General features: G+C 39.3%; 1 protein-coding gene across 3 annotated transcripts in view; it reads left to right on the plus strand.

Annotated features, from left to right (window-relative positions):
* The window catches only part of PDS5A (PDS5 cohesin associated factor A), a 65,023-nt gene extending 54,846 nt beyond the window's left edge, over positions 1-10,177 (plus strand). For 2 of the 3 annotated variants that reach the window (XM_015862387.2, XM_032444543.1), the window contains exons 29-34: positions 22-84; positions 3,751-3,896; positions 4,225-4,330; positions 6,850-7,202; positions 8,213-8,363; positions 8,932-10,177. In XM_015862387.2, the coding sequence (XP_015717873.1) occupies positions 22-84; positions 3,751-3,896; positions 4,225-4,330; positions 6,850-7,202; positions 8,213-8,363; positions 8,932-8,967 (855 nt within the window). In that variant the 3' untranslated portion in view covers positions 8,968-10,177. The remainder of the gene's footprint in view (positions 1-21; positions 85-3,750; positions 3,897-4,224; positions 4,331-6,849; positions 7,203-8,212; positions 8,364-8,931) is intronic. The other variant, XM_015862389.1, reaches the window with a different exon arrangement.
* Positions 10,178-13,759: the final 3,582 nt, after the last annotated feature.

Consider the following 13,759-nt stretch of genomic DNA (forward strand, 5'->3'; position numbering starts at 1 on the left):
CTTTTTTTTTCTTTTAAATAGGATTTTTCCAATGACCGGAATTACATTTCAGAAGAGACAAGGGTTCTTCTTTTGACAGGAAAGGTAGTGTATTCTGACAGTTTGAAGATTCTTGTGATTTTAAATGTTCTCCTTAGCTTGATAATAAATCATGAAGAGAACTGTGATACTATCAAAATTGTATTAAGAGTTTGTGTGCAGTGATTCATCATTCATTTAAGGGAATAACAAATGCTTTTAACTCCATGTACTGCTTAGTGCAGACAGAACACCAAGATAGTACAGAGGATGGAGAACACAAAGGTAACAGAGGCATAGGTTCTTGATTGTTTTTCACGTAGTTTTTTCTTTATTCAAATAACTGTGTCATAAAATTACAATTCAGATACTTAATCCATGATGTTGCTAGGATTGATTATCTTAGATTTGTCTTCTTACTACTTTCAATATAGCTGGTAAGGCTGTTAAATTTAACTATAAATGTCTGCATACTTCTAATCAGCTCATTTTAATTCAGATTTGGCTGACACTTCTCGTGGGAGAGAAAATACCATGTCTTTTTAGTGGGGAGGAAAACATGAACAACAGTCTATTCCAGTTTTCTACCTGCCACTCTTTTTTTAGGGGGATTCTTTCTTGGGATTCCTAGTCATTTAAAGTTTGTTGGAATACTTTCTATAGTTTCTCACATAGCTAGTACATTATTTCCTTGAGCTTAGTGAAACAATGCTGGCTGACTTGTAAAAGAAGGGTATAAATTATATCTCTAATATGAATGTCATGTTTTTGTTAACTTTCATGTTTTATGTTTGGTGAACTAAACACTGGAAGAGACTCCCCAGGGAGGTGGTTGAGTCACCATCTCTGGTTGTGTTTAAGAGCCATTTTGATGTGGTGCTCAGAGATATGATTTAGCAGAGGGTTGTTAGCGTTAGGGTACTATGGTTAGGCTGCGGTTGGACTTGATGATCTTTGAGGTCTTTTCCAACCTGGGTAATTCTGTGATTTTATGATTCTATGATTCTATTACTGCATTTGTTTCCAAAGTCTTCAATAAGAGCAGAACTAGTAGTAGTGGTTCATTTTAAGGATAGAAGCAAACAATTGCTCTGTCAGTAGCCTTATCATCTGAAACTGCTGCTCCTCATGCTATTTTTTTGTTCTTTACAAAAACTCCTGTTATGAGGGCAGTTCATGTGGGTGAGTTCTGCTCAGCTGGCAGAATACTGTATCTTCATTTTATGTTCACACTTCAGCACTAGCCTGGATGCTGCTCAGTATGCTGGTTAAGCTTGTTACACTGGCAGGAAAATAGGGACAGGGGCCATGTAAATAGTTGTGTGCTCATTTAGCAAGTGTTGGCATTGTGTTAGGAAGAGAGGAGGTAGGCAGAATGCTACCTTCTGTAAGCTATTCCTCCTTGGTTAGCAGTTGGTAGTAGGCTGGTGGTTACGTGTTTATTGTTGTAATTGTTTCACTTTTGATATATTTGAATATGAGTAAAGGAGAGTTTGTAGTTTGTTGTACAAATGTAGAACATTTTTCTTTTGATGAAATATTGGGCAAATAAGGCTACGAAGGTGTCTTACCATAAAATAGCAGGATTTTTTAGTTATATTTTTTCTCTTGTACACTCTTAGAATAGAGTTTTGTAGGGAATCAAGGGGGAAGGGTGTCCTGTGTCAAGTTAGCACTACTGAAGTAACTGTCAGTGTTCTGGGGAAATAAACTTTCATTCCATGCACTAATAGAATGGATAGATGCTCATTTTTCTGTCTTAATTCCCTTTCAGAAAACACAGACGTATAAAGACACCCCATTAAATCAGTCTAGTGTTTCTACTGGCCTTCTTTTATCCAGTGACCAAATTAACATTACCAGGCAGTCCTAGCCACTTTATTTTGTGTGCTTCCCAGCATTTATGATTTCTTATGCAGCGCTAGACTCTGTATCTCTGCCTGTTGGTTTTGATATCTGTTTATGGAGCTGTTCACAAATTTGTCTGCTCTTGTTCTGAATCTGTTGATGAGCCTTCACAGCCTCTCGTTCACAGCCTGATTATGAAGTACTTTCATTTCTCTACTAAACTTTTTCTCTCTCAAACATTTTCTCTCTCACCTGAGTTGCACCAAATGCTTCCTATTTCCTAAAAATACCCAGTAAATTGACCAGATGAAACATGTTACAAAAATTGTGCAGTATTAGCACTAGGATGATGCATCTACTGAATAAGTCTTCAGTAACAGGATTTTTACAGATATGTTGCTCTTTGGTGGCCAAATGTTATCTAAGATCTGTGGTATCCCTCTCTTGCCTCCTCCTTCAGTTTCTGTGCGTGGAAATAATTTTTTATTGTGAGAATTCATTAATCTCTGAGGAAATGTGAAATTACATGAAGAATGTGACATGTTAGTTGAGAGAAGTCAAAGTTTTTTTAAGAGACAGAAAAATGTTACAGCCTGTTCATCCTGATGAAATCATTCAACAGCCATAGCAAGATATAAAATACCATCCCTGTATCAGAGTGCCACAGCATAGATGGTGTGTTAAGAAATTATGACTCAACAGTGTGCCTCAGCAGCTTGAAAAGGCCAACCATACCCTCAGGTACCTGAGGCCCAGTTCTCCCAGCTATGCAAGGGAAGGGACTATCCTGCTGTGCTCTGTGCTGTGCAGCCTCACCTCAAACACTGTACAAGCTTAGACATGACAGTATAGCAATTACATAAAACTCTTATGAGGGGTCCTGAAGAAGAAGGGTGTAGGAGGCAAAACTTCAAGACTAAGTGGGGATCTGATAAATGTTTACAAACATCTGAAGGAAGGTAGAATGCAAATGGGTAATGCCAGGCTCATCTCAGATATGCGTAGCAATAGGACAAGGAGTAAGGGCCCAAAACTTGAATATAGGAAGTTACATACAAACATACAGAAGAAATTCTCTACAGTAAGGATGATGGAGCACTAGAACAGGTTGCCCAGAGAGGTGGTGGAGCCTCCTTCTATGGAGATATTCAAGATGCATCTGGATGCCTACTGGTGTGACATAGTGTAGGGAACCTGCATTAGCAGGGGGGTTGGACTTGATGATCTCTTGAGGTCCCTTCCAACCTCTGTGATTCTCCAATTCTGTGATTCTTCATCAGAGGGTTGTCAGGCACTGGCACAGTCTCCCTATGGCAGTGGTCGTGCTTCCAACCTGCCAGAGTCCAAGAAGCATTTGGGTGACACCCTCAGAAGTATGGTTTGACTGCTGGGTAGTTCTGTGCTGAGCCAGGAGATGGATTCAGTGAATCTTGTGGGTGCCCTCAAACTCATGCTGTTCTGTGATTCTATGCACCTGCTTTCTGTGAAGTAGAAATGGATGAGTTTTCTGCTGGTGCACTGATGTAATTCTGCATTACATTTTCAAGTGCTTTTTCCCAAAGATGTTTTGCTTTGCAAATACGGGATATTGCTACATCCTTTTGATCATCTAGTATTATGCAACATTCAGTCTCTTGTTGACACTTTTCTAAGCACTATCACTTCAAAATAGGAAAGAGAACAATTGATGGAGTGCCATTAAATGATGAGAAATAAAAGTGTGATAGACGGGTTGTTAATCAAGGGTGAGGTCTATAGCTCTAAACTGATGGCTATGTGAACGAGACTGTTAATTCAGAAACAATATTTTTAAATAGTCAAGAAAGTATTTTTAAAATATGTGTCTGAAATTCCTGTTTTTAAAATGAAACCATTTTATTTTAGCCAAAACCAACTGGTGTATTAGGTACAGTAAACAAACCATTATCTGCAACTGGAAGGAGACCGTATATTAGAACTACAGGATCAGAGACTGGAAGCAATATAAGTGTGAACTCCGAGCTGAGCTCTTCTGCAGGAAATAGATCAAGGTACATAAGTATGCATGACATATACTGAAATTATCTTGATTTATTTCTTTATTTGGAACTATTTCATTTTTAAAACTTTTGTATGTTTGTATAGATTGGTTTGAGCACTGCTGGTCTTTATTTTTCCTCCATATCTTTGTTACAATTGGCTATTTCTATCTGATAGAATTTATATCTCAAGCATGAGTTAGAGTAACACTTTTAATGTTTGTGAAAATAATTACATGACACTGTGTCTGTGTTAAGGGACTTGGCCTAAAAAGTTGCAAATATTTTGTTTTCTGTTGTGCGTATCTTGGCTTTATTTTGTCTTCAATTATGATACCAGGGAACAAAGTTCAGATATATCAGAAACTGGCGTCAGTGAAAACGATGAAAATCCTGTGCGAATTATTTCGGTCACACCAGCAAAGACAGAACCTGTGAAAAATAAGGTATGTCTGGGGATTTTGTGGACTGTATCTCTGTAATTAGCTTGGAAATGGGTGTTAATTCAGTATGCATCTCTGTGGATGGTCTCAGAGGAACTGATAATGTCAGATTTCATTTAATGCAACTGTACAGTTTTCTTAGTCCAATGAAACTCCTGATTTTTCAAAACTATTGTTAATTTTATCCGGAGTAATTTATAGGACTTATGCTCAAAAATATTACAGAAATTCAGAGAAGACTTCCTTCTTTTATAGAGCACCAAAAGGTACCCACCTTCATTTTATGTAACTGAAGATAATGTCTGGATAATGTCAAGTGGTTCTCTAGAACAAACATATAACTAACTCTCTATGTTGTTTAAACTTTGAGGATTGTTAATGCCTTCTCTCTCTTCCATTAGAGAGAGATGACCAGGCCTAAATAGTAATGTTTTGTTTTTTAACTTCTAAAACATGTAACTGCATGAAGTTTATCAACAGTAAATATTAAGTCCTACGCATGGAAGGTATTAAACTGAGGCAACCTACTGGGATCTGCCTAGGGTTGTAGGTCATAAGAAGGCCTTGGGGGGACTGTCTCAGTGGGAAACCAGCAGAACTTGTCAGCAATATGCTTTGGCAGTCATGAGGGCAAACCAGGCCCTGGGTTTGCACCAGTATAGCCAGCAGACAAGGGATGTGACTGTTCTATCCTATTTGACCTTTTTTTTGACGATACCTGGAATCCTGTGACCTGAGACTCTGAAAAACAGGAGTCTTGCAGAGAGCCACCAATATATTTGAAGGCTTGGAGAAATTGTTATTTGAAGAAAGGTTGGAGTTAGGTCTCTTCAGCCTAGAAAAGAGAAGCTGTGGTGGGACTTTATCAGTCTTTAGAGAGAAGATAGAGCTTTTCTATTCTTGTTGCTTAAGGGGAAATGCCATTTGGATACAACCAAAGAAAATAAATGCATCCATTGTGAGGAAAACTAAAGACTGGGATAGGTTGCCCAGAAGCAATATAGAATGTTGTTTGCTCTTCAAGGACTGGTATAAGAACAAAAAGGGTAACCCATTTCCAATAGAAGGTTGGATCAGATGGTTCCCAGAAGTCACTTCTCAGCTGGATGGGTCTGTGATTCTAAAATCAATATAGATATCTCTGATAATGTAGGGGTAGACAGATGAATCATGCTCTATATATTCTAAGAATTTATGTATCTAATGTGACTTTGAATTAGATTAAATCAGAGTAATAAACAGATGTTTTGGATTTATATAATAAAAAGTTAAGTTTTCTGTGATCTTATCAAAGACACGTTCACAGCAATGAGCTGATGAAGAAAAGTAAAATATACATATTTTAACACCATTATGCTTCCTTTTTTTTTCTTTTTTTCTGTCTTTATTTCTTCTTTCCCAAAACAGAACTCTTCTTTGATAGATAAGAAGGAGGTATTTACAAAATAGTTCTTCAAATAGTTTTCTAGGTTCTTGAAATGTGGCTTTAATGGAAATTTTTCGGAAGTGGATGTTTGTAAAGTTAGTCTGAACAGCAACTGTGAATGTCTCCTGTGCGTCTGTCAAACAGCTATGGAGATTATAGAAACAGCAAGACTTATTTAAACATTTATAAAAATGGAAGAATATTTAATAGACAAGTCCTTGGATCAGACTTAGTGCTTTTAAATAGCGAGGGACCTTAATTAGGTGAAATTGCTGAGTCATCCTAGCCATGCTTCTTAAATCTCTTTTCTTTGCATCTCTCTACTGAGTGTTTCACAGGAAGCTCCAGCATCCCGTACAGAGGTAGTGGAGGAGCTTGTTCAGGAAGAATTGTTGCAAGCCAAAGCAGCTTGCAGTTCATTATATTGACCCCGATCTCTCTGAATGAAGACTCGGAATGGAGTCAAGGTGTTGATTGAGCAAGAGTGTGCCTTTATTGAAAGATGGAGAGTAAGAGGAAAAATAAAAGAGGAGAGAGAGGGGAAAAAAAGGAAGGAAAAGCAAGTTACTGCGGATCTCGTGATGTCCTGATGGTCCATCTTTCTCCTCCTAACCTTTCTGAGGTGGTCGAGGATGTGATGGGATGTGTGCTTCCATCTGTGGGGCTGGCAGATCCTTTTATGCCATCTGATGATCCCGTGTAATTGTGCCAGGAGCTGTTTCCAGGCAGAGCATGTTCATTAATGAATCGTGCACCATGTACATGCTGTACCAGCTGTGCTTCTCCCTACGCATGGCAGTTGTGGTTGGGGGGCTACCCAAGACCACCTTCAGCAAGATGACCAACTCCTGACTTCTCCATTGTGCTGGGGCACAACATGTGCTTGTTCTGCAACTTCCACAGGGGTGTTACAGTGCAGTTTTTGTTCTGAGGCCTTCACAGGATTGTTACAATTAGGTCTAAGCCAGTGTGATTTATTTATTTCTTTAATAAGAACACCGACTTCATGAACTAATGCTTCTGCCACACAGAGGTAACGGTTTCAGTTTGACTTTGGCAGTCTTTCTTCATATCGATGATTTTTTTTCTTTCCTAGGAAATTAATTCTGATCAGGCTACGCAAGGAAACAGTACTGAACGTGGGAAAAAAAGAACAGCAACAGCATCTGGAACTGAGAATATTCATCAGAAAGCAGAAGAAAATAATGCAGATGAAACAGGACCATCGCTTGCAGCAAAAACCAGGAGAGGGCGTCCACCCAAACCTGAACCTCAGGGTACCACTGCAAAAAATGAGGAAACAAATAAGCCACCTGTCAGGGGAAGGAAAAGGGCAGCAGCCAGTCAAGAAAGTCCAGGGAGTTTAGAGGCAGGTAACGCCAAAGCACCAAAACAGCAGGACACAGCAAAAAAGCCAGCAGCAGCACAGAGGCAAATTGATCTACAAAGGTAAAAATACATTAAATTAAAAATACATGGGTGGGCTGGGGCTTCTCTGTTTTGAGGTAGACTCTGTATTTAGAATTACAACAGAGGGCATGTTAAGGGCACAACTAAGCCATAGTAATTTATAAACACCGTGGTCCAACGTAGGTTATCTTCTGTTTTTTCAGTGTACAGAGTCAGAGAATCAAAGTTGTTCTCTCACAAGAGGATAATATAAATTGTGTTTCTTGCATATTGCATTCTGGTTTGCCTTACTAGCATTGCTGTGTAAAAGAACTAAGAGTTGAGGGCCTTTCAGTAGATTCATTAATGATAAGTGCACAGGAATTTGTGCATTGCTCACTGACGATAAAGGCTTAAAAGTAATCATCTTTAATGAATAATCTGTAATTCTAACCATAATTATTTTCTCATATGTTGTGCCCGATGCTTGTTTGATATAACAAACATTTTAAATAAGTCAGCAGCAGAATTTGAAACCTTAACCTGAAAAATAGTTTTCTGATCATTTATTTTTCTGTCCCTTAGTATTTAAATGCATTGATTTATTTCCAATGTAAACAAACAACAAATAAGCATAAATATGCTGGTTCTGATACAGAGGTAATTTTAATGAAAATATGTCAAAAGCTGTAGAGCAGTAAGGGTAAGGTCAGCAAACCAGCAGCAAAACTGGAAGAAAGCTCAATCCAAGGGAGGTGTGAATAATTGGAATAGTTTCTTTCTAGAGATTCTGTCAAACTGAAGATCATGTAGAGAACCTTGATCAAAAAGAATTACCCTTTTCCTCACACTGGGTTCATATACTAGTAAATTGTTCAGTCTTTCAAGAGAACAGTATTTGTGTTCTGCCTTGCAATGCTTGTTTTATATGTCAGTTCTCTCTAAGTCTTCATAAATGTACTGCTGTACTGATAGTCTTAAGTAAACCACCTCTATGGAGATACCTTCTTTGAAATATGCAATACCTTGTTTCTTGGAAAAAATACCAAAACAATGTTAACATTTTTCAGAAGCCAGGTGCTTGGAAGTGATGGAGATTCACTGTTGGAGATAGACTCAAGTCCAGGATATTCCCAGAATGCAATGGATCTTTTTAAGGCCTGTGAGAGCAGCCAGGAAGACACTGAGGATACAGAGATAGCAGAGGGAGGCTTCCTTAAGGTGTAGCAGGCATCTTATGCAGGACAATTCTGTGTTTTTTATTGCAGTTTATACAGTAGGGAATCAAAGAAATGTCTTCTTTTCCTAGAATAATGTATGTAAAACTAGCTACATGTGATAGATTTTTTGCTCTTAAATTGAACTGTACGAGGTAGTGTAAAAATCTGAAAAACATTTGATTTGCTTCTAAGTGAAGCTACTTTTATAAACCTAGGGATTTAAATACAGTAACTTAAAACAAGTTGTTGTTATACTGTGCTTTCAGTGAAAACTCCAAATAAATGTATTTCTGTTTATGCTGAGAAAACATAATTTAGTTACGGAATGATCATCATTGAATATTTCCAAGTAAATCAGAAAGCTGTGATATATAGTAAGGAAATTCAGTTGTTCTGAGCTAATGAAATAACAGTTAAGAAGATATAAGCTGGAGTTGGAAGGCTCAGAGCATAAAGAAGGAGTGTACATCCTAACGCTTAGACGTTATAGATAGTGTTGGACTCAGAATGCACTGTAATTTCCTTGTCCTTAAAACTAACCTTTATTTCCTTTTCTCCCCCCACAAAAGGTAAAAAGAAAACACACTCGAAAAGGGAGGAAATGAAGGCCAAATAAAGGCATGCTCCAAGCTTCTGCAAAAACTAGGATTCAGAAATTTCCTGTACAGGAACTGAAATTACTTCAAAACACACACAGCTTTCAGCTCTGAAAACAGAAGGAAAACTATGCTTCCCTTTCACGTGAAATTAATCCTTCTCAATGGAAATGTAAAGCAGAAACTCTTGAGAAAGAGGCTAAAAGCATCTGTACTTATTTCCCCAGAGACTTTTTTTATGAAAAGTCAATAATTAAGCAAATTGCTTAACACTTGGTTCCAGTTCCTGCATTCTGGAGTTTAAAAGTGTATTTACACCATTAATTTTCATGCTGCATTTTCTTTTTCTTTTTCTTTTTTGTTTTTAAAGGAAGTCAGAGGGAGGTCCTTACACTGACACTGACAATTCGCGATCCTACAGCCAGGTATTCCCGTGTTCCACAGAAAAAGTAGAAGTCTACTGAGAGGGTTTTGAGTAAGAATAGAGGAGGAAAAATAACCACAAAAAAACCAACACATGTTTTATTTTTTGCTTTCCTTTTGGAGACTGTTTTATGTATAATTCTTTCTGCCTGCCTACTTTTCTGCACAAGTAAGATGTACAGATTCCAGTTCCCTGCTATGAAAAGTCATGTGGTGGCAATTTTATAAATGTTGCTTTCTGATTTTTATCAGAGTGGGAAAGTAATCACTTAAAATTATTAATTCGCAAGTAGACATTTCATTATTTTTTTTTAATTTTTTTCCCTCCATTTTAGTTTAATATAATTTGCAATAAATGTACATATTGATGTTTGTTTTATAAAAACATATATCACTTTTAAGTGTTTTTACTCCTGCGGTTCTGTTGGAATATTCTGAATTCTAAAGGAGTAAAGACGGTCCAGCATTTGATTTTATAATGTTTGTCACCAGATTTTTATTATTGATGTAAAGAAAAAAAAAATCAATTTTTAAACCTAGTTGGACTTTGGCAGCTTTGTAAGGAAAGTTGGAAATGTTTAGGATTGCTCTCAATTTTAAGCATCGTGCTGATTGGAAGTAAGTCTGTTTTGCATTTTGTCTTCCTGTTCAGGCTCATTTTTAATGTTTATTTTAGAAGATTGTTGCATCAATATTACGTTTCCTGGCATTGTTCAGCATAGATAAAAGTGTACACTTTTATGTACACATGATCATATTTAAGTTTGTTGCATAAAATAAACGCTTCTAGGTGTCATGTGTCAGTCTTTCTTTTTCATCCCCCCACCCCTTCCCCTTTTCATTTTCTTTTTAATTTCTCTCCCCAAAATCCTGTATCTGTGCACAGTCTTTAGGCGTTCACAGAAATAAGACATTGAGCGTATGAGCTGCAAAGCAGACAACTTCATGCAGTGGATAACTGCTAACGTTGTGTGGTCAGGCTTTAATCAGTTTGTCAAGTCGCCCAATGAATGCTCAGAGCATTTCAGGCTCGGAAGTGTTTGTGGAGGTTAAATGGTTCGGTGCTGTGCTCGGAGATGGGCTTTTTTTTAATTCAGTTGTCTTTTTAGACTTAGAATTTCTTCCATTTTCTCTAAATAGATGTTTGAATTATTTCTTACTACCAGTAGAGCTGAAGAAAATGAGTACCTCCATGCTGCAAATGAGGCTGTGCAGAAATGCATACCAGCTGTAGGAAAAGGTCCGCTGCTTTGTTGTCACCACAGACCAGGTTACATGCAGAGTTTCCCTGCCTGACTCCAGCTACCACTCACCAAAGTCCTGAGAGCACATGTGGCAAAATGCAGTTACTCCATGGGTGAATGTTGGCCTTCATACCAAATACAGGGAAGCACAGACATAATTGTTATCCACATGTAATGTATGCATTGCATAGAGGAAGGCTGTTCTGGGACTGGCCCTTGTGAAGGAGTACATGAAACCTGAACTGCTCAGCAACATTTAATCTGAATAACTGTTATAAACAAAGTAATATTTCTAGAGCAATCTCAGGTATGTCTTAAACAGGAAGGATGATATGCATTGTTAATTGTTTCAGCACATGCTAAGTAACATCAAAAAAAACCTTTCCTAAAACGTTTTTCCAGCCATTAGATGCTCAGCACACATTAATGGACCAAGTTCAACACTAGTTAATGTGAAATTCAATAGCCGGTCTGATAGCTCTCATAGCTGGACTGTCTCATATAAAGTTCCAAAAAGATTTGGGTTCACTAAATCAGTACCCAAGAAACTCATTTATTTAAAAAATCAACTGCATGTGTGCTCCATGGTTGTGTTATTGGCAGTAATGAGTTTGTTTGTTTGTGTGCAGAAACCAAGACACAAATCAGTGCTCGAGGAAATAGCCCAAACCAAAGAAGCTGGACTATAAAGTCTGCTTGCAAGCCAGGCTCCAGGTGTGCAGAGCTGATAACTAAACATCATTCAGAGTAGCTGGTCTCAGCGCGAGGAATTGCCTTGGTACAACAACAGGTATGCATAGAGAATAGCAAGGTGTAGAACAGCAGGAAGTTCTGTACAGCAGCATCAGAAACACAACCCATCCTTCCCTCAGTAGCTGGCCTTATTTTCTGTGGTTCCAAAGGAGCTAAAGAAGTTTTAGGCAGCCATAGCAGCTTGTAAAGAAATAAGTGATCCAGTGGGGCTGCAGGAAGAGCTCAGTTCAGTCTGTTTGAGTTCAAACCCTTTGCTCAGGTTACAGAAGCCAAAGCATGCACACACTCCATTACCTGGTAGAAGCAGCTACACCTGAGCTCAGAGATGTCTCACCTGCCTAAAGACAAACAATGTGATCATGTTCCTCAGCGCTTTGGTGTCACATGGATGTTTGACACAAGCTGTACTTATGCTACAAAGTTATACTGTCTTCACCAAGCGGTATATACTTATTGTAATACTGCCCTGGGAGAAACCTTCCTATTTTACCTGATGGAAAGGTCTTTGTAGCCCACAACGGTGTATCTGCTCTGCTTCTGCTTTGCAAGTGTAATGACAAACTTTTATCAGGGGATAGCAGGACTGTGCAGTGGCTGGGTGTTGTCAGCCAAGAGGAAGAGTCAGGACTTGCTGTGCCCCTTTAAGTTTGACAATACCCATTCAGCCCGGTGGGTTTACCACCAGCTGCAGTTAGACCCGTGGTCAGTGGAGCTGAGACAGCTGTGGGCAGCACAGATGGTTGGTGTGGTTGGGTCCTTGTGGCATGGTCTGCTCCTCAGAGGAAACACAGGGTTATTGGAGCTGATTTGTAACTTGCTGAGAAGTCATGCTGGTGATGGGGTAGTCAACAGCAAGTCAGCTGAGGTAAGAAGCATGACCAGGTAGCTCTGCATACATTGTGTCCCACACCCACAACAAGACTATCATTTGAACAGCCACAAGAGTTCAGAAGTGTGTTATAACAGCTGCAAGGCAGGCAAGCTCTAGAACAAGAAATACACGCTTTACTCCTTAAGTTCAGTCATTTAATTCATCTCTGTTTGCCCTGGAAGCTGAAGTTGATGTATGTTGACCCTGATTCACCAAAGCCTGGGAAGCAAAATGTGGCCTATGATTATTTCAGACCCAGACATGAGCTGAGCTGCTTTGGTGTTAGGTCTGAGCGCTCCACAGCAGGTAGATTATCACCATCTGTTCTAGAATAATTTGAGTTCTTTCTTTGGTGAAGCGCAGTTGTAGCAACCACTGTATTTTTCTTATTTATCAAGCACTGTATTTTGTCCAGGTCTTTCAAGCATTCCCTTTTCTTTTGTGCCTAATATCACTGTTATGAGCAAATTCTCTGGTGCTTCAGTGACTTAAAAAGGTGTTTTTCCTACGCACCTCTGAAAATCTGATGGATAAATCTGCTTTTATTGTGAAACTGTAATGCAGATTTGAGCCATTTTGATACAAATATTCGCTTTGTCACACCAGTGGTTTCCACACGCTTAATTGGATGTTGCCTGGACATGCTTCATTTCACTTGGTAATATTCCTAGTCCGAGCTGGGGGCTTGGAGGCTGATCTTAAGATTTAATCTAGGCTGGTGGTGATACTTCCTCATGGCACAGCACCTTTCACAATGGATCTCTAAGCTGTTTTTCCCCAAACCAGAGGTGAAGTGGCATTTATGTGACAGGTTTTGCTTGAGTTAAGCTGGAAAAGTGCAAGTAAAGCTGAAGCTCCAAACTGCACGTGTTCCTCCCAGCTGCGAGGAGGGCCTTCTGTCCTTTGCTGTCATTTGGAGCATGAATCCATCCCAGCTGAAGCAGACAGTTCTGATGCTCTTTGAGAACTGCAAGTACCCCATGGCTCTGGGGATCCATCCATCTCTGGGTATAAATCCATGTTGTTCTGACTGCACACCTCCAAGCAGGTGCCCTTCTCTTTTCCCGCTGCTCCTGTTTGGTTGTTTCTGCTCATAACAGGAGCTCGTAATTTCACTCATTTCCACACCCATTGAGCACAATGTGCGGCAGTAACGTCAGGGGCTTTTTCATATAATCTCCTTCAACCTTCAGGCACCAACCGTTCGAATGCACTGACACAGCAGATAGCAAAATCCTTCTGAGCAGGATAAGGGAGGTGGCTTTGACCTACTTTGAAACATATATGTATGTACGTATGTATGAAAACAATCTGTTTATTGCAGCTCAGATTCATGGCAGCTTTCTGGGTGTCCAAACAGTTGCAAGTGCTGGGACTGCCAGAGCTGGGGGAGCGGAGCAGAACTGGGATGGTGCCCCAGCACGTCCTGCTGCTGACCCTCCCTCTGTGCAGCACTCTGGGCCTCTCCCTGCTGTGCAGTCACAGCTGAGGGCTGCTCCCAGGTGAGAGG

This window comes from Coturnix japonica, chromosome 4 (genome assembly GCF_001577835.2).
Source record: "Coturnix japonica isolate 7356 chromosome 4, Coturnix japonica 2.1, whole genome shotgun sequence".
NCBI classification, from domain to species: domain Eukaryota; kingdom Metazoa; phylum Chordata; class Aves; order Galliformes; family Phasianidae; genus Coturnix; species Coturnix japonica.